This window comes from Bombina bombina, unplaced genomic scaffold, assembly GCF_027579735.1.
Source record: "Bombina bombina isolate aBomBom1 unplaced genomic scaffold, aBomBom1.pri scaffold_1693, whole genome shotgun sequence".
Classification (NCBI taxonomy): domain Eukaryota; kingdom Metazoa; phylum Chordata; class Amphibia; order Anura; family Bombinatoridae; genus Bombina; species Bombina bombina.
The window spans coordinates 17,751-41,500 of NW_026511665.1; the positions used below are offsets into that span (position 1 = coordinate 17,751).

General features: G+C 41.2%; 1 protein-coding gene across 1 annotated transcript in view; it reads left to right on the forward strand.

The window, feature by feature from the left end:
- The first annotated feature begins 961 nt into the window (after positions 1-961).
- Positions 962-23,750, forward strand: part of LOC128643897 (E3 ubiquitin-protein ligase HUWE1-like) — a 29,854-nt gene continuing 7,065 nt past the window's right edge. Inside the window, exons 1-8 of the mRNA XM_053696669.1 lie at positions 962-1,200; positions 1,924-1,981; positions 2,067-2,165; positions 2,262-2,389; positions 15,834-16,002; positions 16,152-16,380; positions 16,586-16,764; positions 17,375-17,464. Coding sequence (XP_053552644.1) covers positions 1,126-1,200; positions 1,924-1,981; positions 2,067-2,165; positions 2,262-2,389; positions 15,834-16,002; positions 16,152-16,380; positions 16,586-16,764; positions 17,375-17,464 — 1,027 coding nt within the window. The 5' untranslated portion in view covers positions 962-1,125. The remainder of the gene's footprint in view (positions 1,201-1,923; positions 1,982-2,066; positions 2,166-2,261; positions 2,390-15,833; positions 16,003-16,151; positions 16,381-16,585; positions 16,765-17,374; positions 17,465-23,750) is intronic.

Below are 23,750 nucleotides of genomic sequence, written 5' to 3' on the forward strand. Positions count from 1 at the left end.
GCCTCCTTAGAGGATTATGACTCGCTCTACTCTTGGTGTTTCGTCTTCCTGGACCTTTAAGAACGAAGCTTCCATGGAACAGATCTGTAAGGCGGCTACTTGGTCCTCTTTACATACTTTTTCTAAATTTTACAAGTTTGATGTTTTTGCCTTAGCTGAAACTTCCTTTGGAAGAAAAGGGCTTCAAGCGGTGGTGCCTTCAGTTTAGGTCCGCCTGCCTTTAATTCTCCCTCCCTGTCCATTCTGTGTCCTCTCTGGCTTGGGTATTGGTTTCCTATCAGTTATGAATGGGACTGGAATCGTGGACTCTCCATGTCATTGGAAAGAAAACAAAATTTATGCTTACCTGATTCTTTTCTTTCCTGGCATGGAGAGTCCACGACCCGCCCTTATTTATTTTTAAGGCAGCATTTAATTTTTCTAATCTTCAGGCACCTATAATACCCCTAGTGTTCTCCTACTTTTCCTTCATCAGCTGAATGACTGGAGGAGTATGGGTAGTGGGAGGATTCTTAAACTCTGTCTGGGGTGTCTTTGCCGCCTCCTGGTGGCCAGGTAGATGGTGAATTTTCCATCAGTTTTGAGTGGAGTCATGGATTGTCAATGCCAGGAAATAAAACATTTTTTATCAGGTAAGGATAAATTTAGTTTTCCCTCCTGTTTACATTGGACCCCCTGAAGATACTAACTGTATTTAACCGAAATATGAAATAAGCACGTTTACATTTTTTACTCGTCTCCATGATTTCACTGGTTATATTAGGAGTCAAAATATGTTAGAACAGTCAAGGGAAGATGTGTTAGGAAAGAGATTTCTTGTCTACTGTTGGATATTGGCTAAAAGCATAATTTCATACTTCTCTCCTAAAATTGCTAAGTAATCCAGGGCTAGTTGACTGGTAGTAATTTCCACCCCTGGTTATGATCCATTGTTGATGTTCTATTGAATACCCAATTCAGAGTGCAGAAGTCCTTAAAGCAATCAAGATGTGTAGGTTTTAGGGTTCTCTCAATAACCATAACAATTTTGTACCCGTTCATATTTCTGATATAGGTGAGGCAGGAGCAGAGGCACAGGAGGAGGATCCCGATGCTACTCAGGCTGAAGTGGTTGATGGAGACATCATGGATGGGGAGGCAGAGACGGACACTGTGGTTATTGCAGGGCAGCCAGAGGTCCTCACTACCCAAGAAATGCAGGCGAGATTCCATGTTCCAGTTTATCACTTTTTTCCTAATCAGATATATTTGTGAACCGTTTGTGTGTGTGTGTATGTATATATATGTGTGTTTATATGTGTATATATGTATGTATATATATATATATATATATATATATATATATATATATATATATATATATATATATATATATATATATATATATATATATATATATATATTCTCTATCAACAAACTTATCTCACATGTAATTAGCAAATCTAGACAAGCATCCCCACTGTTTACCAATGCACCAGAGGATTCTTGGTAAGCTATGCGTATCAGATATGCAACATCTCAGGCTTTTTGCTTCTGATACTACACAGCAATACCCCTATTGGGGTAAGTGCAAATTAGATTTGCAACATCTCAGGGTTTTCTAATGAGAACGAAACAGCTGTCCAGAAGTTGTTTTGTTTATGCTGCATTTACCCCAATAGCTGATTGCTGTGTTTTAACACGGCATCACAAGCAAAAAGCCTCAGATGTTGCTTATCCAATCTGCATATCTTACCCAGAATCCTCTGGTGCATTGGTAACCGTGTTTACAGGGATACTTGCCTAGATGTGCTAATTGCCTGGGCAATAATTATGTTGCTTTTATGAAATGGAGGATTTTAATATCATGGTTTTTATCTCCACCATAATTTAAATGAATGAAGAAGATGGAAATATATATTTATAATAAAAATTGTCTTCTAGGTGGAGAATGAGCTAGAAGATTTAATAGATGAACTGCTGGAGAGAGACGGAGCTGCAGGTAACTCAGCTTTGCAACTGCCAAATCTCACTTCCCAAAAAGTGGGAGACACAAGCTATTTACATTGTTTTTAATGTTTTTGCAGTAAGCAGAGTGGGAGAAGATGAGTCACAGGAAGATGTATTAATGGACGAGGCCCCCACTAATCTCAGTCAAGCCTCTACCCTTCAGGCCAACAGAGAAGGTAAGTTGGTGGGGGGTTTTTTCTCTTCTCATTTTTTGTATGGCAGATGCAGCAAGGCTTTACTACTAATGCTAACCATGCAATCTCCCATTACAGATTCTATGAATATCTTAGACCCAGAAGATGAAGAGGAACATACTCAAGAAGAAGATAGCAGTGGGAGCAACGAGGACGAAGATGATAGCCAAGAGGAGGAGGAAGAGGAGGAAGATGATGATGATCAGGTGCATAATATGGGGAATTAAAATAAAAGGGGAATAGATTAACAGGTGTCCCTGTATCAGGGAGAGTTAAACACCACAGACCAGCTGTTGTATCAAACCTTCCCTCGCACCATGTGATTTACAGAACTAAGGTATGTTTGCTGAATATGACCACACTGATAAAGCTGAAGCGAATCGTGTTCAAGATATGTACAGGAATAATATCTTGTAGAGCTGAGCTAATGCAGTTAACTGTACAAGAGTAACAATGCATATGCAGAACATAAGCATGCTAGAGACACTGGTACAGAATTACAAACAATTGCACACAATCCCAGATAGGAGGGATTTTTTGCAAAAGCAATCACAGGTTTTGGACGTCACAGCATACACATATAAACCATGTGACGACAGTTCACACAGAATCTTTGATTTTTCTCCTAAACAGTTTTGCAAATCAAAATATATTGTCATATTTGAAATGCACTACTTTTCACTGCAAATGTATGTCCCTTTATCCCATAGATCCTAGTATATGGCAAGCATAGTTTCTTTCATACATGTTGTTAGTCCACTATTCTTTACTCATGGGAATCACTTCTCCACTGTAAAGACTCCCAAACCCCAAGAGCTCTACAAAACACCTCCCAGTTTTTACTTTGCCTTAGTTTGAGGTGGTCAAAGAATGAAGATGTGCATTTGTTCTTTAGAGAAGGGGGTGTTCAGTCTCTGTAAATTTGCGTGTGCTGTAGCTTCTCCAAGTAACCAATGTTTTTTTTTCTAATGACACGATGAGTCCACGGATCATCTAATTACTAATGGGATATATCACTCCTGCCCAGCAGGAGGTGGCATAGAGCACCACAGCAAAGCTGTTAAATATTCCCTCCTACCCCAGTCATTCTCTTTGCCTACGTTAGAGCAAGGAAGTGGTAAAGTTAGGTGTTGGAAAAGATTCTTCAAGCAAGAATTTATTATTTTTTTTTAAGTAGTGCAAGTTTGTGCTGCTTTGTTCTAGGGTGTAGCCGTAGTCCATATCAGTCTCTTCAGTAGAGCAGTGGTGGCTTTAGAGCAATGGGAACTTGTGAGACATAATTCTCACTGCGCCTCCCATATACTGATGCTGCCCTAACTCTGCAAACCTGAGTGAAATTACTCAGTCTTTTTCTCTTGTTTCACGGGTCTATGTCAGAGAGAGGACCTCTCAAACCTGGGAGCTGCCTTGCTGTCGGGCAGATTAGGAGGTAAGTACTGACTTATTTCTGGGGTTGCAGAAAAGACTCAGAAGTTGGGCACTTAATTTCAAGGATGGGACAAAGGCTCAGTGGAATTGGGCACTTTACTTTTAAAAGATATAAATTCTCCTATACACACAGGAGACACTATGTAGACAGTCTAGACGCAGGCATTGGGGCTAGAAAAATTACATTATTGGTGGTTTCACACTCCCGGCGGTTTCACTTATCAGAAACAATATGGCGACCGGGTGGTGAATTTATTAGCTACGCCCATGATGGGTGGTACTAGAGGAGTTGGCAATTTGCGTTGCACGCGCTTTTCCTTCACTTCCTGGTAATCGGAAGTGGAAATAGTACTACATCTATTTCTACTACGCATTCTCTTGGATTACATGCGTGTCTAGGAACGGAGACTGGCTTCCTGCATCTGTTGCCGAGTTCCGGATCTGTTAGTGGAACTGCTTCTGCTCAGAGAGAGCCGGTGTAAGCAGGAAGGTAGATACCTCGGCAAAGTACAGCTGAGGTGTAGAGGTGATCTGCAGTATTGTTTAGGTTTTCTGTCCTCCCTGCATATAAAAAATAAGTTACCGTTTAAAATTTAAAGTGACAGTAACGTGTTTTTCTGTTGTAATTTTATTCAAAAATTTGATCCTTTGTGAGTCAGAATGGACCAAGAGGCTGTGCAGAATATCAATTGTTCTTTGTTTTGATGCCAATGTGGAACCACCAATCCCTTTCTGTTCCTCATGTATTGAGAGAAATTTAAATTATAGGGATAGACTTTTTCTTCTGTTAAGTGTGATCAGTCCACGGGTCATCATTACTTGTGGGATATTATCTGCTCCCCTACAGGAAGTGCAAGAGGATTCACCCAGCAGAGCTGCTATATAGCTCCTCCCCTCTACGTCACCTCCAGTCATTCTCTTGCACCCAGCAACTAGATAGGTCGTGTGAGAGGACTATGGTGATTATACTTAGTTTTATATCTTCAATCAAAAGTTTGTTATTTTAAAATAACACCGGAGTGTGTTATTACCTCTCTGGCAGAGTTTGAGGAAGAATCTACCAGAGTTTTGCTATGATTTTAGCCGGAGTAGTTAAGATCATATTGCTGTTTCTCGGCCATCTGAGGAGTGAGGTAAAACTTCAGATCAGGGGACAGCGGGCAGATGAATCTGCATAGAGGTATGTAGCAGTTTTTATTTTCTGACAATGGAATTGATGAGAAAATCCTGCCATACCGATATAATGTCATGTATGTATACTTTACACTTCAGTATTCTGGGGAATGGTATTTCACTAGAATTACACTGTAAGAAAGACATAAAGTTGTTTAATAACTAGAGATTATGTTTAATGTTTTTGCTGGAATGTAAAATCATTTTCATTTACTGAGGTACTGAGTGAATAAATGTTTGGGCACTATTTTTCCACTTGGCAGTTGCTTAAATCTGTTTTTTCTGTCAGTTTCTGTTCTCCCTCACTGCTGTGTGTGTGGGGGAGGGGCGCTTTTACTATGCATCAAATATTTTCTCTCAGCAAAGCTGTGAGAATTATAGTTTGACTGACATAAAAACGTTTATTCTGTAATTTGTTTCCTGCTTTCAGAAATTGTTATCTTTGCTAATGGGATTAAACCTTTGCTAAAGTTGTGTTGTTTAATTGCTGAGGGGAACAATCCTTTGCTATATATTCTGACAAAGATTGATGCTATAACTTAATTATTTTAACTGTTATAATTTTTTTCTGTGCTTCTTAAAGGCACAGTTCGTTTTCATATTATTTGTAAATTACTTTGAAAAGTATTTTCAAGTTGCTGTTTATTTGCTAGTGTGTTAAACATGTCTGATTCAGAGGAATATCTCTGTGCTATATGTGTTAATGCCAAACTGGAGCCCAATAGAAATTTATGTACTAAATGTATTGATGCTATTTTAAAAAACAGTCAATCTGTACAAATTGAACATATTTCACCAAACAACGAGGGGAGAGTTATGCCGACTAACTCGCCTCACGTGTCAGTACCTGCATCTCCCGCTCAGGAGGTGCGTGATATTGTAGCGCCGAGTACATCTGGGCGGCCATTACAAATCACATTACAAGATATGGCTACTGTTATGACTGAAGTTTTGGCTAAACTACCAGAACTAAGAGGTAAACGTGATCACTCTGGGGTGAGAACAGAGTGCATTGATAATGCAAGGGCCATGTCTGATACTGCGTCACAGTTTGCAGAACGTGAAGACGGAGAGCTTCATTCTGTGGGTGACGGTTCTGATCCAAATAAACTGGACTCAGACATTTCAAATTTTAAATTTAAGCTTGAGAACCTCCGTGTGTTACTAGGGGAGGTATTAGCGGCTCTGAATGATTGTAACACTGTTGCAATCCCAGAGAAAATGTGTAGGTTGGATAAATATTTTGCGGTACCGACGAGTACTGACGTTTTTCCTATACCTAAGAGACTTACTGACATTGTTACTAAGGAGTGGGATAGACCCGGTGTGCCTTTCTCACCCCCTCCTATATTCAGAAAGATGTTTCCAATAGACGCCGCCACACGGGACTTATGGCAAATGGTCCCTAAGGTGGAGGGAGCAGTTTCTACTTTAGCTAAGCGTACCACTATCCCAGTGGAGGATAGCTGTGCTTTTTCAGATCCAATGGATAAAAAATTAGAGGGTTACCTTAAGAAAATGTTTGTTCAACAAGGGTTTATATTGCAACCTCTTGCATGTATTGCGCCTGTCACGGCTGCAGCAGCATTTTGGTTTGAGTCTCTGGAAGAGACACTTCAATCATCCACACTAGATGACATCACACACAAACTTAAATTCCTTAAGTTAGCTAATTCATTTATTTCAGATGCCGTAGTACATTTAACTAAACTTGCGGCTAAAAATTCAGGATTCGCCATTCAGGCACGCAGAGCTCTGTGGCTGAAATCCTGGTCAGCTGATGTTACGTCTAAATCTAAATTGCTTAATATTCCTTTCAAAGGGCAGACCTTATTCGGGCCCGGCTTGAAAGAGATTATTGCTGACATTACAGGAGGTAAAGGTCATGCCCTGCCTCAGGACAAGGCCAAAGCCAAGGCTAGACAGTCCAATTTTCGTTCCTTTCGTAATTTCAAAGCAGGAGCAGCATCAACTTCCTCTGCACCAAAACAGGAAGGAGCTGTTGCTCGCTACAGACAAGGCTGGAAACCTAACCAGTCCTGGAACAGGGGCAAACAGGCCAGAAAACCTGCTGCTGCCCCTAAGACAGCATGAATTGAGGGCCCCCGATCCGGGACCGGATCTAGTGGGGGGTAGACTTTCCCTCTTCGCCCAGACTTGGGCAAGAGATGTTCAGGATCCCTGGGCGTTAGAGATCATATCTCAGGGATACCTTCTGGACTTCAAATCCTCTCCCCCAAGAGGGAGATTTCATCTGTCAAGGTTGTCAACAAACCTAACAAAGAAGGAAGCGTTTCTACGCCGCGTACAAGATCTTTTATTAATGGGAGTGATCCATCCAGTTCCGCGGTTGGAACTAGGACAAGGGTTTTACTCAAATCTGTTTGTAGTTCCCAAAAAAGAGGGAACCTTCAGGCCAATCTTGGATTTAAAGATCCTAAACAAATTCCTAAGAGTTCCATCGTTCAAGATGGAAACTATTCGAACATTTTTGCCCATGATCCAAGAGGGTCAGTACATGACCACAGTGGATTTAAAGGATGCTTACCTTCACATACCGATTCACAAAAGCCATTACCGGTATCTAAGGTTTGCCTTTTTGACAGGCATTACCAGTTTGTAGCTCTTCCATTCGGACTGGCTACGGCTCCAAGAATCTTCACAAAGGTTCTGGGCACTCTTCTGGCGGTACTAAGACCGCGAGGAATTTCAGTAGCTCCGTACTTAGACGACATACTGATACAAGCTTCAAGCCTTCAAACTGCCAAATCTCATACAGAGATAGTACTGGCATTTCTAAGGTCGCATGGATGGAAAGTGAACGAAAAGAGAAGTTCTCTCTTTCCACTCACAAGAGTTCCCTTCCTGGGGACTCTGATAGATTCTGTACAAATGAAGATTTACCTAACAGAGGACAGGTTAACAAAACTTCAAAGTGCATGCCGTGTCCTTCATTCTATTCAACACCCATCAGTAGCTCAATGCATGGAGGTAATCGGACTAATGGTAGCAGCAATGGACATAGTTCCTTTTGCACGCCTATATCTCAGACCACTGCAACTGTGCATGCTAAGTCAGTGGAATGGGGATTACTCAGATTTGTCCCCCACTCTAAATCTGAATCAAGAGACCAGAAATTCTCTTCTATGGTGGCTTTATCGGCCACATCTGGCCAGGGGAATGCCATTCAGCAGGCCAGACTGGTCAATTGTAACAACAGACGCCAGCCTACTAGGTTGGGGCGCTGTCTGGAATTCTCTGAAGGCTCAGGGACTATGGAATCAGGAGGAGAGTCTTCTTCCAATAAACATTCTGGAATTGAGAGCAGTCCTCAATGCTCTTCTGGCTTGACCCCAGTTAACAACTCGGGGGTTCATCAGGTTCCGGTCGGACAACATCACGACTGTAGCTTATATCAACCATCAGGGAGGGACAAGAAGCTCCCTAGCAATGATGGAAGTATCGAAGATAATTCGCTGGGCAGAGTCTCACTCTTGCCACCTGTCTGCAATCCACATCCCGGGAGTGGAGAACTGGGAGGCGGATTTCTTAAGTCGTCAGACTTTTCATCCGGGGGAGTGGGAACTTCATCCAGAGGTCTTTGCCCAAATACTTCGACGTTGGGGCAAACCAGAGATAGATCTCATGGCGTCTCGACAGAACGCCAAGCTTCCGCGCTACGGGTCCAGATCCAGGGATCCGGGAGCGGTCCTGATAGATGCCTTGACAGCACCATGGACCTTCAGGATGGCTTATGTGTTTCCACCTTTCCCGATGCTTCCTCGATTGATTGCCAGAATCAAACAGGAGAAAGCATCAGTGATTCTAATAGCGCCTGCATGGCCACGCAGGACTTGGTATACAGATCTGGTGGACATGTCATTCTGTCCACCTTGGTCGTTACCTCTGAAACAGGACCTTCTGATTCAGGGTCCTTTCAAACATCAAAATCTAACTTCTCTGAAGCTGACTGCTTGGAAATTGAACGCTTGATCTTATCAAAGCGTGGTTTTTCTGAGTCAGTTATTGATACCTTAATACAGGCTAGGAAGCCTGTTACCAGAAAGATTTACCATAAAATATGGCGTAAATACCTATATTGGTGCGAATCCAAAGGTTACTCTTGGAGTAAGGTTAGGATTCCTAGGATATTGTCTTTTCTACAAGAAGGTTTAGAAAAGGGGTTATCCGCTAGTTCCTTAAAGGGACAGATCTCAGCTCTGTCCATTCTGTTACACAAGCGTCTGTCAGAAGTTCCAGACGTTCAGGCTTTTTGTCAGGCTTTGGCCAGGATTAAACCTGTGTTTAAAGCTGTGGCTCCACCATGGAGTTTAAACCTTGTTCTTAACGTCTTTACAGGGTGTTCCGTTTGAACCCCTTCATTCCATTGTTATAAAGTTGTTATCTTGGAAAGTTCTATTTTTAATGGCTATTTCCTCGGCTCGAAGAGTCTCTGAGTTATCAGCCTTACATTGTGATTCTCCTTATTTGATTTTTCACTCGGATAAGGTAGTTCTGCGTACTAAACCTGGGTTCTTACCTAAGGTAGTCACTAACAGGAATATCAATCAGGAGATTGTTGTTCCATCCTTGTGCCCAAATCCTTCTTCGAGGAAGGAACGTCTTTTGCACAATCTGGATGTAGTTCGTGCCCTTAAATTTTATTTACAGGCAACTAAAGATTTTCGACAAACGTCTTCCCTGTTTGTCGTTTACTCTGGTCAGAGGAGAGGTCAAAAAGCTTCTGCTACCTCTCTCTCTTTTTGGCTTCGTAGCATAATTCGTTTAGCTTATGAGACTGCTGGACAGCAGCCTCCTGAAAGAATTACAGCTCATTCCACTAGAGCTGTGGCTTCCACTTGGGCCTTTAAGAATGAGGCCTCTGTTGAACAGATTTGCAAGGCTGCAACTTGGTCTTCGCTTCATACTTTTTCCAAATTTTACAGATTTGACACTTTTGCTTCCTCGGAGGCTATTTTTGGGAGAAAGGCTCTTCAGGCAGTGGTTCCTTCTGTATAAAGAGCCTGCCTATCCCTCCCGTCATCCGTGTACTTTTGCTTTGGTATTGGTATCCCACAAGTAATGATGACCCGTGGACTGATCACACTTAACAGAAGAAAACATAATTTATGCTTACCTGATAAATTCCTTTCTTCTGTAGTGTGATCAGTCCACGGCCCGCCCTGTTTTTTAAGGCAGGTAAATATTTTTTAAATTATACTCCAGTCACCACTACACCCTTGGCTTCTCCTTTCTCGTTGGTCCTTGGTCGAATGACTGGAGGTGACGTAGAGGGGAGGAGCTATATAGCAGCTCTGCTGGGTGAATCCTCTTGCACTTCCTGTAGGGGAGCAGATAATATCCCACAAGTAATGATGACCCGTGGACTGATCACACTACAGAAGAAAGGAATTTATCAGGTAAGCATAAATTATGTTTTTTCTGAGCCAACATTTTCTAAGGAGGATGCTGTTCAGGAATCTAATGACAATGTTCAATATATGCCGCATCTTTCTCCTCAAGCGTCCCAAGGTTTACCGCCCACACATGCAGTGCCCTGTGCGTCCTCTCTAACTCCTTCTGGAGTTACTTTGCAAGATATCGCTTCCCTCATGTCTTCTGCAGTTTCTGATGCATTTTCTGGCTTTCCCATGTTGCAGGGAAAGCGTAAGAGGAAAAACAAATATTCAGTAAGCGAGGTTTCTGACGCAGTTGTTGCTATTTCGAATGCCCCCTCCCAGAAGCCTGAGGTGGAGGATACTTCGGTAGCATCTGAAGGTAAAATTTCAGATTCTGACAGTGTAATTCCTCTTACTTACACTGAAGTTGTATCTTTCAGGTTTAAGCTAGAACACCTCCGTCTGTTACTCAAGGAGTTTTCTCCAACATAGGTGTGTCCGGTCCACGGCGTCATCCTTACTTGTGGGATATTCTCTTCCCCAACAGGAAATGGCAAAGAGCCCAGCAAAGCTGGTCACATGATCCCTCCTAGGCTCCGCCTTCCCCAGTCATTCTCTTTGCCGTTGTACAGGCAACATCTCCACGGAGATGGCTTAGAGTTTTTTGGTGTTAAACAATTTGGATGTAGTTCGTGCTCTAAAATTCTATTTAGAGGCTACAAAGGATTTCAGACAAACATCTTCCTTGTTTGTTGTTTATTCTGGTAAAAGGAGAGGTCAAAAAGCAACTTCTACCTCTCTCTCTTTTTGGCTTAAAAGCATCATCAGATTGGCTTATGAGACTGCCGGACGGCAGCCTCCTGAAAGAATCACAGCTCATTCCACTAGGGCCGTGGCTTCCACATGGGCCTTCAAGAACGAGGCTTCTGTTGATCAGATATGTAAGGCAGCGACTTGGTCTTCACTGCACACTTTTACTAAATTTTACAAATTTGATACTTTTGCTTCTTCTGAGGCTATTTTTGGGAGAGAGGTTTTGCAAGCCGTGGTGCCTTCCATCTAGGTGACCTGATTTGCTCCCTCCCATCATCCGTGTCCTAAAGCTTTGGTATTGGTTCCCACAAGTAAGGATGACGCCGTGGACCGGACACACCTATGTTGGAGAAAACAGAATTTATGTTTACCTGATAAATTACTTTCTCCAACGGTGTGTCCGGTCCACGGCCCGCCCTGGTTTTTTAATCAGGTCTGATGATTTATTTTCTCTAACTACAGTCACCACGGTATCATATGATTTCTCCTATGCAAATATTCCTCCTTTACGTCGGTCGAATGACTGGGGAAGGCGGAGCCTAGGAGGGATCATGTGACCAGCTTTGCTGGGCTCTTTGCCATTTCCTGTTGGGGAAGAGAATATCCCACAAGTAAGGATGACGCCGTGGACCGGACACACCGTTGGAGAAAGTAATTTATCAGGTAAACATAAATTCTGTTTTTAGCTACATTGGACGACGACTCTATGGTCGTAGTTAAGCCTAAGAAATCCAGTAAGCTAAACAAATATTTTGTACCTTCCTTGGTGGAGGTTTTTCCTGTACCAGATAGAGCTACTGAGATCATTGCTAAGGAATGGTAGAGACCGGGTATCCACTTTTTCTCCATCACCTATATTCAAAAAGATGTTTCCCATAGCGGACTCTATCAAGGAGTCTTGCAAACAGTTACCAAGGTGGAAGGGGCAATTTCCACTCTGGCCAAGGGACTACCATCCCCATAGAGGATAGTTGTTCCTTTAAGGATCCTATGGATAAAAAATTAGAGGGGTTACTCAAGAAGATGTATGTACACCAGGGTTTACAATGGCAACCTGCAGTGTGCATTGCTGCCGTCACTAGTGCCGCGGCATATTGGTTAGATGCGTTGTCTGATGCTATTAAGACAGACACTCCCCTTGATGAGATCCAGGATAGGATAAAAGCCCTTAAGTTGGCTAATTCCTTTATTACTGATGCCTCCCGACAGGTTATCTGGGGGCAAAAATGTCAGGTTTTCTGTGCTAGCCCGCTGAGCTTTATGGTTAAAACCTTGGTCTGCGGATGTGTCATCTAAGTCTAAACTTTTAGAGATTCCTTACAAGGGAAAGACCTTGTTTGGACCGGGTTTGACGAAAATAATCTCTAATATTACGGGAGGAATGGGTCATCTCCCTCAGGATAAGAAACAAACAAAAGGGACGTCAAAGTAATTTTCGTTCCTTTCGCAATTTCAAAGGAAATTCTTCCACTTCCTCTTCCAAGCAGGAACAGTCCAAACCTTCCTGGAGACCCAATCAGACTTTGAACAAGAGGAAGCAATCCAAAAAGCCTTCTATGGAATCAAAATCAGCATGAAGGGACTGCCCCCGATCCGGGACCAGATCTTGTGGTGGGGGGGCAGGCTTTCATTCTTCACTCAGGCTTGGGTTCGATATGTTCAGGATCCCTGGGCAGTGGACATAGTGTACCAGGGATACAAACTAGAGTTAAAGAATTTTCCTCCCAGAGGCAGGTTTCTGCTTTCAAGATTATCTGTAGACCAGAGAAAAAGAGGCGTTCTTACACACTGTATGGGACCTCTCCGACCTGGGAGTGATAGTGCCTGTTCCGATACAGGAACGAGGTCTGGGGTTTCATTCCAATCTGTTAGTGTTCCAAAAAAGGAGGGAAACTTCAGACCAATATTAGATCTCAAGAGTCTAAACAAATTCCTCAGAGTACCGTCCTTCAAGATGGAAACTATTTGTTCCATTCTTCCTTTGGTCCAAGAGGGTCAATTTATGAAAACTGTGGATTTAAAGGATGCGTACCTGCATGTTCCCATTCACAGGGATCATCACTAGTTTCTAAGGTTTGCATTCCTAGACAAACACTTCCAATTCATGGCTCTTCCTTTCGGCCTTGCTACAACTCCCAAAATTTTCTCAAAGGTTCTGGGATCCCTGTTGGCGGTGCTCCGATTACGGGGTATTGCAGTGGCACCCTATTTGGACAACATCTTGATCCAGGCGCCATCCTTTAAACAAGCAAGATCCCACACGGAAATATTATCTTTCCTACGATTTCACGGATGGAAGGTAAATTTGGAATAGAGCTCCTTAGTTCCAAATACAAGGGTAACTTTCTTGGGACCATAATAGATTCCCTATCAATGAAAATCTTTGACAGATGCCAGGAAATTAAAGATTTTTGATTCTTCTCCTTGACCATCAGTGGCTCAGTGCATGGAGGTAGTCGGGCTGATGGTAGCGGCGATGGACATCATCCCGTTCACCCGTTTCCACATCAGACCTCTGCAGTTAAACATGCTCAGTCAGTGGAACAGAGATTATGCGGATTTGTCTCCGCAAATACAGCTGGAACAGGAGACGAGGGATTCTCTTCTTTGGTGGTTGTCTCAGGATCATCCCTCCCAGGGAACCTGCTTTTGCAGACCCTCTTGGGTGATTGTGACAACAGATGCCAGCCTTCTAGGATGGGGAGCAGTCTAGGGCTCTCTAAAGGCGCAGGGAAATTGGTCTCATTCAGAGTCTGTTCTGTCCATAAACATTCTGGAGCTGAGAGCAATCTTCAATGCCGACTGGAACCTGATGAAGAGGGTTTAACATAACTTCAGTGGCTTACATCAACCATCAGGGAGGAACGCGGAGTTCCTTAGCCATGACAGATGTAGCCAAGATAATTCGTTGGGCAGAGACCCACAATTGTTGTATTTCGGCGATCCACATCACAGGGGTGGACAACTGGGAGGCGGACTTCCTGAACAGACAGACCTTTCACCCGGGGAGTGGGAACTCCATCCTGAAGTGTTTTCCAGCCTGATTCTCAAATAGGGTCAGCCGGAATTGGACCTCATGGCATCTCGGCAGAATGGCAAGCTTCCGAGGTACGGGTCGAGGTCAAGGGACCTTCAGGCTGTACTGATAGATGCCCTGGCGTTATCTTGGAATTTCAGTCTTGCATACCTATTTCCTCCGCTCTTCTTCCTCGGGTCATTGCTCTAATCAAACAGGAGAAGGTGTTGGTGATCCTCATTGCACCAGCATGGCCTCGCAGGATTTGGTATGCAGATCTGGTGGACATGTCATCTCTTCCACCTTGGAGTCTTCCGTTGATGAAGAACCTTTTACTTCAAGGGCCCTTCCTTCATCCAAATCTAGTTTCTTTGAAGCTGACTGCTTGGAGATTGAACGCTTAATTTTATCCATGCAGGGATTTTCGGAATTGGTCATAGAGACCATGATTCAAGCACATAAACCTGTGACTAGAAAGATTTACCACAAGACATGGCGTAAATATCTATATTGGTGTGAATCCAAGGGCTACTCTTGGAGTAGTTAGGATTCCTAGAATTCTGTCCTTTCTCCAAGAAGGTTTGGAGAAGGGCTTATCGGCAAGTTCCCTAAATTGTCCAATATCTGCCTTGTCTATTTTGTTACATAAACGTCTGGCAGACGTACCAGACGTGCAATCGTTTTGTCAGGCCTTGGTCAGGATCAGGCCTGTGTTCAAACCAGTTACTCCTCACTGGAGTCTTAATTTAGTTCTTAAGGTTCTTCAAGGGACTCCATTTGAGCTTATTCATTCCTTAGATATTAAGTTATCTTGGAAAGTTTTGTTTCTTGTTGCTATTTCATCTGCTCGTAGAGTGTTAAAGCTCTCGGCATTACAGTATGATTCTCCTTACCTTATTTTTCATTCGGATAAGGTAGTTTTACGTACCAAATTAGGGTTTCTCCCTAAAGTAGTTTGACCGGAACAGTATTCAGGAGATTGTTGTTCCTTCTTTATGTCCTAATCCTTCTTAGAAGGAATGTCTTCTGCACAATCTGGATGTGGTACGTGCACTAAAATTTTATTTACAGGCGACCAAGGATTTTTGTCAGTCTTCTGCCTTGTTTGTGGTTTTCTCAGGAAAACTTAAGGGACAGAAAGCTACGGCTACTTTCTTTTTGGCTGAAGAGTATCCTACGTTTTGCCTATGAAACTGCTGGACAGCAACCTCCATAGAGTGTTACGGCTCATTTCACTAAGACTGTTTATTTTTCTTGAAGCTTCTCTGGAACAGATTTGCAAGGCCGCAACTTGGTCCTCTCTTCACACTTATTCAAAATTCTATAAATATTGACTCTGCCGAGGCCGCTTTTAGGAGAAAGGTTCTTCAAGCAGTGGTGCCTTCCGTTTAGGTTCCCTGTCTTGTCCCTTTCTTATCATCTGTGTGCTCTAACTTGGGTATTGAATCCCATTAGTAATTAGATGATCCGTGGACTCATCGTGTCATTAGGAAGAAAACAAAATGTATGCTTACCTGATAAATGTATTTATTTCTTGACACGATGAGTCCACGGCCTGCCCTGTTTTTTTAGACAGGGTATGAGTTGTAAACTTCAGACACCTCTCTGCACATTATTTCCTTTCTCTCCTTTACTTCGGTTGAATGACTGGGGTGGGAGGGAAGGGAGGTGATATTTAACAGCTTTGCTGTGGTGCTCTTTGCCGCCTCCTGCTGGGCAGGAGTGATATATCCCATTAGTAAATAGATGATCCGTGGACTCATCGTGTCAAGAAAGAAATACATTTATCAGGTAAGCATACATTTTTTTTTTGTATTTTAGGATGATGAAGAGGGAGAGGAGGGTGATGAGGATGACGATGATGACTGCTCGGAGATGGAGCTTGATGAGGATTACCCTGACATGAATGCCTCACCCCTGGTGCGGTTTGAGCGTTTTGACAGGGAAGATGATCTCATCATAGAATTCGATAGCATGTTCTCCAGCGCCAGTAAGAGACTACAGGTTTCACTATGTCATAATACCCCTTTCATTCAATTTATTTAAGAAATGTGTTCAGAAGGCTGACTTTTTTTTTTTACTTTTTTTTCCCCATCGTTCTTCTGGGGCTCACTTTGGTTATGTTCTCCATTCTTCCAGCTGACATCCCTCCGTCCCCCGGTAACATCCCAGCTACGCACCCGTTAATGGTGCGGCATGCAGACCATAGCTCGCTCACTCTTGGCAGCGGCACTTCTACCACTCGATTGGCACAGGGTATTGGGCGCAGCCAGCGAACTCTTCGTCAGCTAACAGCCAACACAGGGCACACAATACATGTTCATTACCCAGGAAACAGGCAGCCAAACCCACCACTTATTCTTCAGAGGTAGTGTGTATAGAAACGTTTTAATTGTAGATGAGACCATTCTGTTTTTTTCTAGTCAAACTATTACAATGTCTTTTAAGAAGTTGTTGCAGACAGTTGACATGTGTAAGGAAAATTTCAAAATCAGAAACTTATACATTATAGCACCTTAGTTCAGATTTATTTTTTATCTGTTTAGTGAACGTCTGTTGTTTTTTTTTTTAAGGTTGCTTGGCCCATCAGCTGCTGCTGACATCTTGCAATTGAGCAGTAGCCTACCTCTGCAAAGCCGAGGTAGAGCCCGACTTCTTGTGGGTAATGACGATGTCCACATTATAGCACGCTCTGATGACGAGCTTTTGGATGACTTCTTCCATGACCAAAGCACAGCCACAAGTCAAGCTGGTAAGTGACCAAAAAAAATCCTGTCACTCTTATGACAGATATGCAAGAAACTTGGCTTCATTATTCACTTGATTATTAACATGAGTTATTGGATCTTAGGTTTTAAATCTACCATATTGTGTGTAATGAACTCTCTGGTAATGTTTGTTGCTTCAACCCAGTGCAGCTTAAACCTTCCTTATAGCTCACCACCCATCCAACTGCTGCTGTCAGACTTACTTGTATTGTCAATTGTATAAAGTACATCTGCCATTTACTGTGCTCTAGGACAGAGCCCTATTCTCTTGTTTTAACTATTATCACAGTCTCTTGTATATACCCATGTATATCATTGTCTTATACGTTGGTGCCTTTTAAACAATATGTTTAGGCAAATATACCAGTTTGTATTTCACATCCCTGCATGGATCACGTTTATACTGAGGGTTCCAAGGGGACAGCAATAGGATGTGCTGTGATTTTCAAAATTCTCTTAAAAGTTTCTTATTTTTTTAATTGAAAAAGTGATGTTTGACATAACTAAAGTGAAGCAAGGTAAATGTAGACATGTTCTTTAAGATTCATTGTTATGTATGACCTGAGGGGGTAGTAATTTCATTTACTGTTACAGGTACCCTTTCTAGTATCCCAACAGCTCTTACCCGCTGGACAGAGGAATGTAAGGTTCTTGATGCTGAGAGCATGCATGACTGTGTTTCAGGTAAGCATAAGCAAGTATACTTTTTTTTTTTGTATTCGCTCTCATTAGGTTTTGCAGCTAATTTAAAAGTCCTTCAGTTTGTGCAGAAGTCACATATAGTAGTAATTGTCTTGACAAAATTCTGTAATGCTCACTCTTACCCAGAGTTATAACAGATAAGCAGCAGCTATAATCTTCAATATACGTGATCACTGAAGCTTTCTTCTACTAGATACGACAAGTCCACGGATTCATCCTTACTTGTGGGATATTATCCTCCTGCTAACAAGAAGTGGTAAAGAGCACCACAGCAGAGCTGTCTATATAGCTCCTCCCTTGACTCCACCCCCAGTCATTCTCTTTGCCTATACTAGTAATAGGAAGTATTCAACAGGGTGCAACAGCACTACACTACTATTGAGGGAGATGCATATATATTAGGATTAGATTTCCTTAGCTTGAGTGCTTATGTATGGACTGACTTGAAGAAAAAATCAACATAGGAGTTGAACAAAAGTATGCATCTATATAGCACTTCTCTCTCCCTGTAAATAACTGTAGTTACAACATCTTATTGGGAGATGTGGTTAGGTGATCTATTTTAAAATTTAACCTTTATTAGTTTAATTAAAATTACAGAACAACAACAACAAAGTTTAAAAAAACACAAAATAATTTAGACCAGTAGAACGTAGTATTGGCCACCCCGTGAGGGTAATGATTTATAGTAGTTTGTCCTTTTCAAATGGATATAGAGACACTTGATTAAATATAGGATAGTGTGATATTGTCACCAAATACGTAGTATATATGGATCTATGGATTACGTGGTCCACAGTGATTGTTGAATATACTGTTATTAAGTCTATAATTAGTATCACAATAATATGAGTGGTACTAAGGTATCTGCCGTGTACTTATTTCCTTTTTTTGGATAAGGTGACTATATCAATATTGATTGTATTACATTGGACTGCCCTGGAACATTAATCTCAATTCAAATATAGCCTTTAATATATTGCGGGCAGCAAGATATCATAGTCTTTCCAATTTAGGCTTCAGATTAGCTGTCAGCCAAAAGGAGTACTAGGTGCTTCAATATTAACGTTATATAATCATTTGCACCTGTTTATAATAGTGTTCAATTATATTATAGTTGTTAAGAGCACTTTCCAAAGGGCTGCAATGTGTTATAAATTGCTACTGAATAAGTAAATTCAAATACAGCTTTGATATATTGGAAGCCGTAAGAAATCGTAATTAGTATTTACAACTTGCACTATGGGCTTGAGATTATCTAACTGGCAGCCTTGGGAATTACTAGGTGCTTCAATATTAGCGTTGTGTATTTTGTTTGCACCTGTTTGTATTGGTGCTCAATTCTATCATAGTTTTAGAAGCACTTTGTAAATGGCTGGTATCAGTTATAAATTGTTATTAAATGAGTCATGTACTGGTGTTTCACATTGAGTAGTATTAGAATGTTACACAATAGCCAAAGTAAGGGCCACCTAGATAGCACTACTGAATATTGAATTAGCATTAATTGTTAATAAAGGTATCCGTTTTGTAAGCCATTCGTCGTGCTAGTATATGTAACATTAATTCAATTCAACACAGCATACCCATCTAGATCACAACAGGGTTTGTGTATATTATCTAGGTAGTAACTTGTTATACTACTTGCATATTAAGGGGTAGCAAATGGTTCTACTACATTTGGTTATCATCAAATATATTCTGATTACGGCGGTCTAAATTATTTGCAAAGTTAAAATTAATAGGGGTTGAAGAGAGGTTCAACACCCTCCCCTGACATGTTTCGCCGTCTAAGTTGCGGCTTTTTCAAAATAAAATACACAACGCTAATATTGAAGCACCTAGTAATTCCCAAGGCTGCCAGTTAGATAATCTCAAGCCCATAGTGCAAGTTGTAAATACTAATTACTATTTCTTACGGCTTCCAATATATCAAAGCTGTATTTGAATTTACTTATTCAGTAGCAATTTATAACACATTGCAGCCCTTTGGAAAGTGCTTTTAACAACTATAATATAATTGAACACTATTATAAACAGGTGCAAATGATTATATAACGTTAATATTGAAGCACCTAGTACTCCTTTTGGCTGACAGTTAGCTAATCTGAAGCCTAAATTGGAAAGACTATCTATGATATCTTGCTGCCCGCAATATATTAAAGGCTATATTTGAATTGAGATTAATGTTCCAGGACAGTCCAATGTAATACAAACATTGCATTTGATGTCAGTATAATTCTCAAATTTATTTATATATCAACACGTGTAGTTACGGTGAATTGTATTGAATAAGTGGACATTACGAGCCACCGACAAAAAACACTTGGCTATATTATCTGCTATAGAGTATGTGGTCATTACACACACACAGGTCCTAGTGTTTCTACTACCTAGTTGTAGTGAAAATATACAGATACTCAAAATACTAAAATTATAGCTATCTCTAATATAGGGATAGATAAATTCATGTGCTCCTAAAACACTGATAAGTGATTTTTGAACCTCAGTGTAATCGACAAAATCTTAGAATCATATTAACAAATACAAACATTGCATTTGATGTCAGTTTATATCAACATTGAAGTTATGGTGAATTGCATGGAATAAGTGGACATTACGAGCCACCGACAAAAGACACCTTGCTATATTATTTGTTATATAATATGTGGTCATTACATACACACAGGTCCTAGTGTATTTACTACCCAGTTGTAGTGAAAATACACGGATAGTCAAAATATTACAATTATAGCTATCTCTAATTTAGGGACAGATAAATATCATTTGCTATATAAAACAGTGTACTATCAATATTGATATAGTCACCTTATCCAAAAAAAGGAAATAAGTACACAGCAGATACCTTAGTACCACTCATATTATTGTGATACTAATTATAGACTTAATAACAGTATATTCAACAATCACTGTGGACCACGTAATCCATAGATCCATATATACTACTATTTGGTGACAATATCACACTATCCTATATTTAATCAAGTGTCTCTATATCCATTTGAAAAGGACACACTACTATAAATCATTACCCTCACGGGGTGGCCAATACAACGTTCTACTGGTCTAAATTATTTTGTGTTTTTTAAACTTTGTTGTTGTTCTGTAATTTTAATTAAACTAATAAAGGTTAAATTTTAAAATAGATCACCTAACCACATCTCCCAATAAGATGTTGTAACTACAGTTATTTACAGGGAGAGAGTAGTAATAGGAAGAGGTAAAGTGAAAGGTGTTAAAATGATAGTTTTTATTTTCTTCAAGCAAGACTTTTTTATTTTAAATGGTACCAGTGAGTGCTATTTATCCTCAGCCAGCAGATGGATGAAGATTTCTGCCTGGAGGCTGATCTTAGCATTTGTCACTAAGATCCAGAGAAGTTCCCACAGAAGGGCTGAGGAGTACTTGAGAAGCTTCAGTGTGGGGAACGTTTTTTCATGCTACAAGCATTGAGGTATGTTCAGTCATTTTTTTCTGGAGAGACTGTGGTAATTCAGAACTGGCTGACATAGTTCCTATAAGGGAAGGGGTAAGCAGTAATCCTACAGGTAATAGAAGGGGTATTACTGGAACCTGTATATTATGGGCTAAAAATTTGGTTGACACTGGTAACATGATGATTTGATGGCAAAACGATTTTATGCTTAGGGGCAACATAACGTTTTGATATGCAAACGTTTTTATGTCTGATGGCAATGGAGGGTTTCACATGACCCACATGGCTAGTTTTCTAGACCGCTTTTCAGCGTTTTTTTACTAGGCAGAGACACATCCATATGGATGGGCGGGGCCTAATTTCACGCCTCAGATGCGCAGTTGAAATGCTTATGAAGGCAACAAGCTCTAGCTCCGATGGGCCTAAGATGAAGATTTAGCCTAAACGAAGGAGAGGTGCAGGGGGTTGCTATATTTTTCATAACGTTTTTTTCCATAAAGGGTTAAAGTACACCTTACTTGTGGTGCAATCTTAGCTGGCAATATAAAACGCATACATGCTAACATTGTGATATTTATTAAATTTTAAGGCAGTTTTGGAAAAATTGTATGCTTTTTTACTCTCAAAGGCGCAGTACCGTTTTTTTCAGGTTGTTGTTTTTTTTCACTAAATAAAGTGTTTTCAAGAATTTTTGTGGTTATTACTAGCCTGTTCAACATGTCTGACATTGAGGAAAGTCAATGTTCTATGTGTTTAGAAGCCATTGTGGAACCCCCACTTAAAATGTGTCCCTCATGTACTGAAAGTGCCTTACATTGCAAAGAACACATTTTAGGTGATAAAAGTGTATCTAGGGATGATTCTCAGTCTGAAGAGAATCCGGTTATGCCATCCACTTCTCCCCAAGTGTCACAACCTTTAACGCCCACTCAAGCGACGCCAAGTACTTCTAGTCCGTCTAATTTACCCTGCAAGATATGGCTGCAGTTATGTCTACTACCCTTAGAGGTATTATCTAAACTGCCAGGTAAGTGCAGTAGGTCTGGTATTAGAGTAAATGCTGAGCCCTCTGATGCTTTATTGGTCATCTCTGATGTACCCTCACAGTGTTCTGAGTTGGGGGTAGGGGAATTGCTCTCTGAGGGAGAACTTTCAGACTCAGGAAATGTGTTCCCTCAAACAGACTCGGACGTGACGGCCTTTAAATTTAAGCTTGAACACCTCCGCCTGTTACTCCGGGAGGTTTTAGTGACTCTGGATGATTGTGACCCTATTGTAATACCACCAGAGAAATTGTGTAAAATGGATAAATATCTAGAGGTCCCTGCTTACACTGTTTTTCCAGTCCCTAAAAGGATTTCGGACATTGTTACTAAGGAATGGGATAGACCAGGCATTCCGTTCTCTCCCCCTCCTACTTTTAAGAAAATGTTTCCCATATCTGACACCATTCGGGATTCCTGGCAGACGGTCCCTAGGGTGGAGGATGCTATTTCTACTATTTCTGGCTAAGCGTACAACTATACCTATTGAGGACAGTTGTGCTTTCAAAGATCCTATGGATAAAAAATTAGAGGGTTTTTTAAAGAAATTGTTTATTCATCAGGGTTTTCTTCTACAACCTATAACGTGCATTGTTCCAGTTACTACTGCAGCTGCTTTTTGGTTTGAGGCTCTAGAGGAGTCTCTTAAGGTGGAGACCCCATTAGATGACATTTTGGATAGAATTACGGCTCTCAAGCTAGCTAATTCTTTTATTACGATACTGCTTTTCAAATGGCTAAATTAGCGGCAAAAAATGCAGGCTTTGCCATTCTAGCGCGTAGAGCGTTATGGCTTAAGTCTTGGTCTGCTGATGTCTCGTCAAAATCTAAACTTTTAGCTATTCCTTTTGAAGGGAAGACCCTATTCGGGCCTGAACTAAAGGAAATCATTTCCGACATTACTGGAGGTAAAGGTCATGCCCTTCCTCAGGACAAGACTGTTAAAATGAGGGCTAAACAAAATCATTTTCGTTCCTTTCGAAACTTTAAAGGTGGACCCTCTACTTCCTCCTCCGCCACAAAGCAGGAGGGGAATTTTGCACAATCCAAGTCAGTCTGGAGACCTAACCAGACCTGGAATAAAGGTAAAAAGGCTAAGAAGGCCGCTGCTGCTACTAAGACAGCATGAAAAGGCAGCCCCCGATCCGGGACCGGATCTAGTAGGGGGCAGACTTTCTCTCTTCGCTCAGGCTTGGGCAAGGGACGTTCAGGATCCCTGGGCATTAGAAATCGTAACCCAGGGGTATCGACTAGAATTCAAGGATTTTATCCCAAGAGGGAGATTTCATCTTTCACGTTTGTCTGTAGACCAGACAAAAAGAGAGGCGTTCTTACGCTGTGTAGAAGACCTTTATACCATGGGTGTATAAACTCCAACAATTTATGAAAAATATCAATTCCAATTACTTAAATTTAAAATTAACATATGAATACAGTCATCAAAAAGTTAATTTTCTTGATTTGGAAATCCAAGTAGTCCAGGATGGTCAAGTCAGTACAACACTATACAGAAAAAGTACAGCAACAAATACACTATTACATCACAGCAGTGCACATGCTCCTAGTACCTTGAGAGCTATCCCTAAGGGGGAATGTATACGCCTTAGACGTAATTGTTCAGATATATCTGTATACAAACAACAAGCAAAACATCTGAGTGAGAGACTCCAAGATAGAGGGTACAGTAAACGCTCTATTAAGCAGGCCAACACACAGGTGACAAAGATGGACAGACAGACCCTATTAAAACCACGGGCTTAAAAATAGG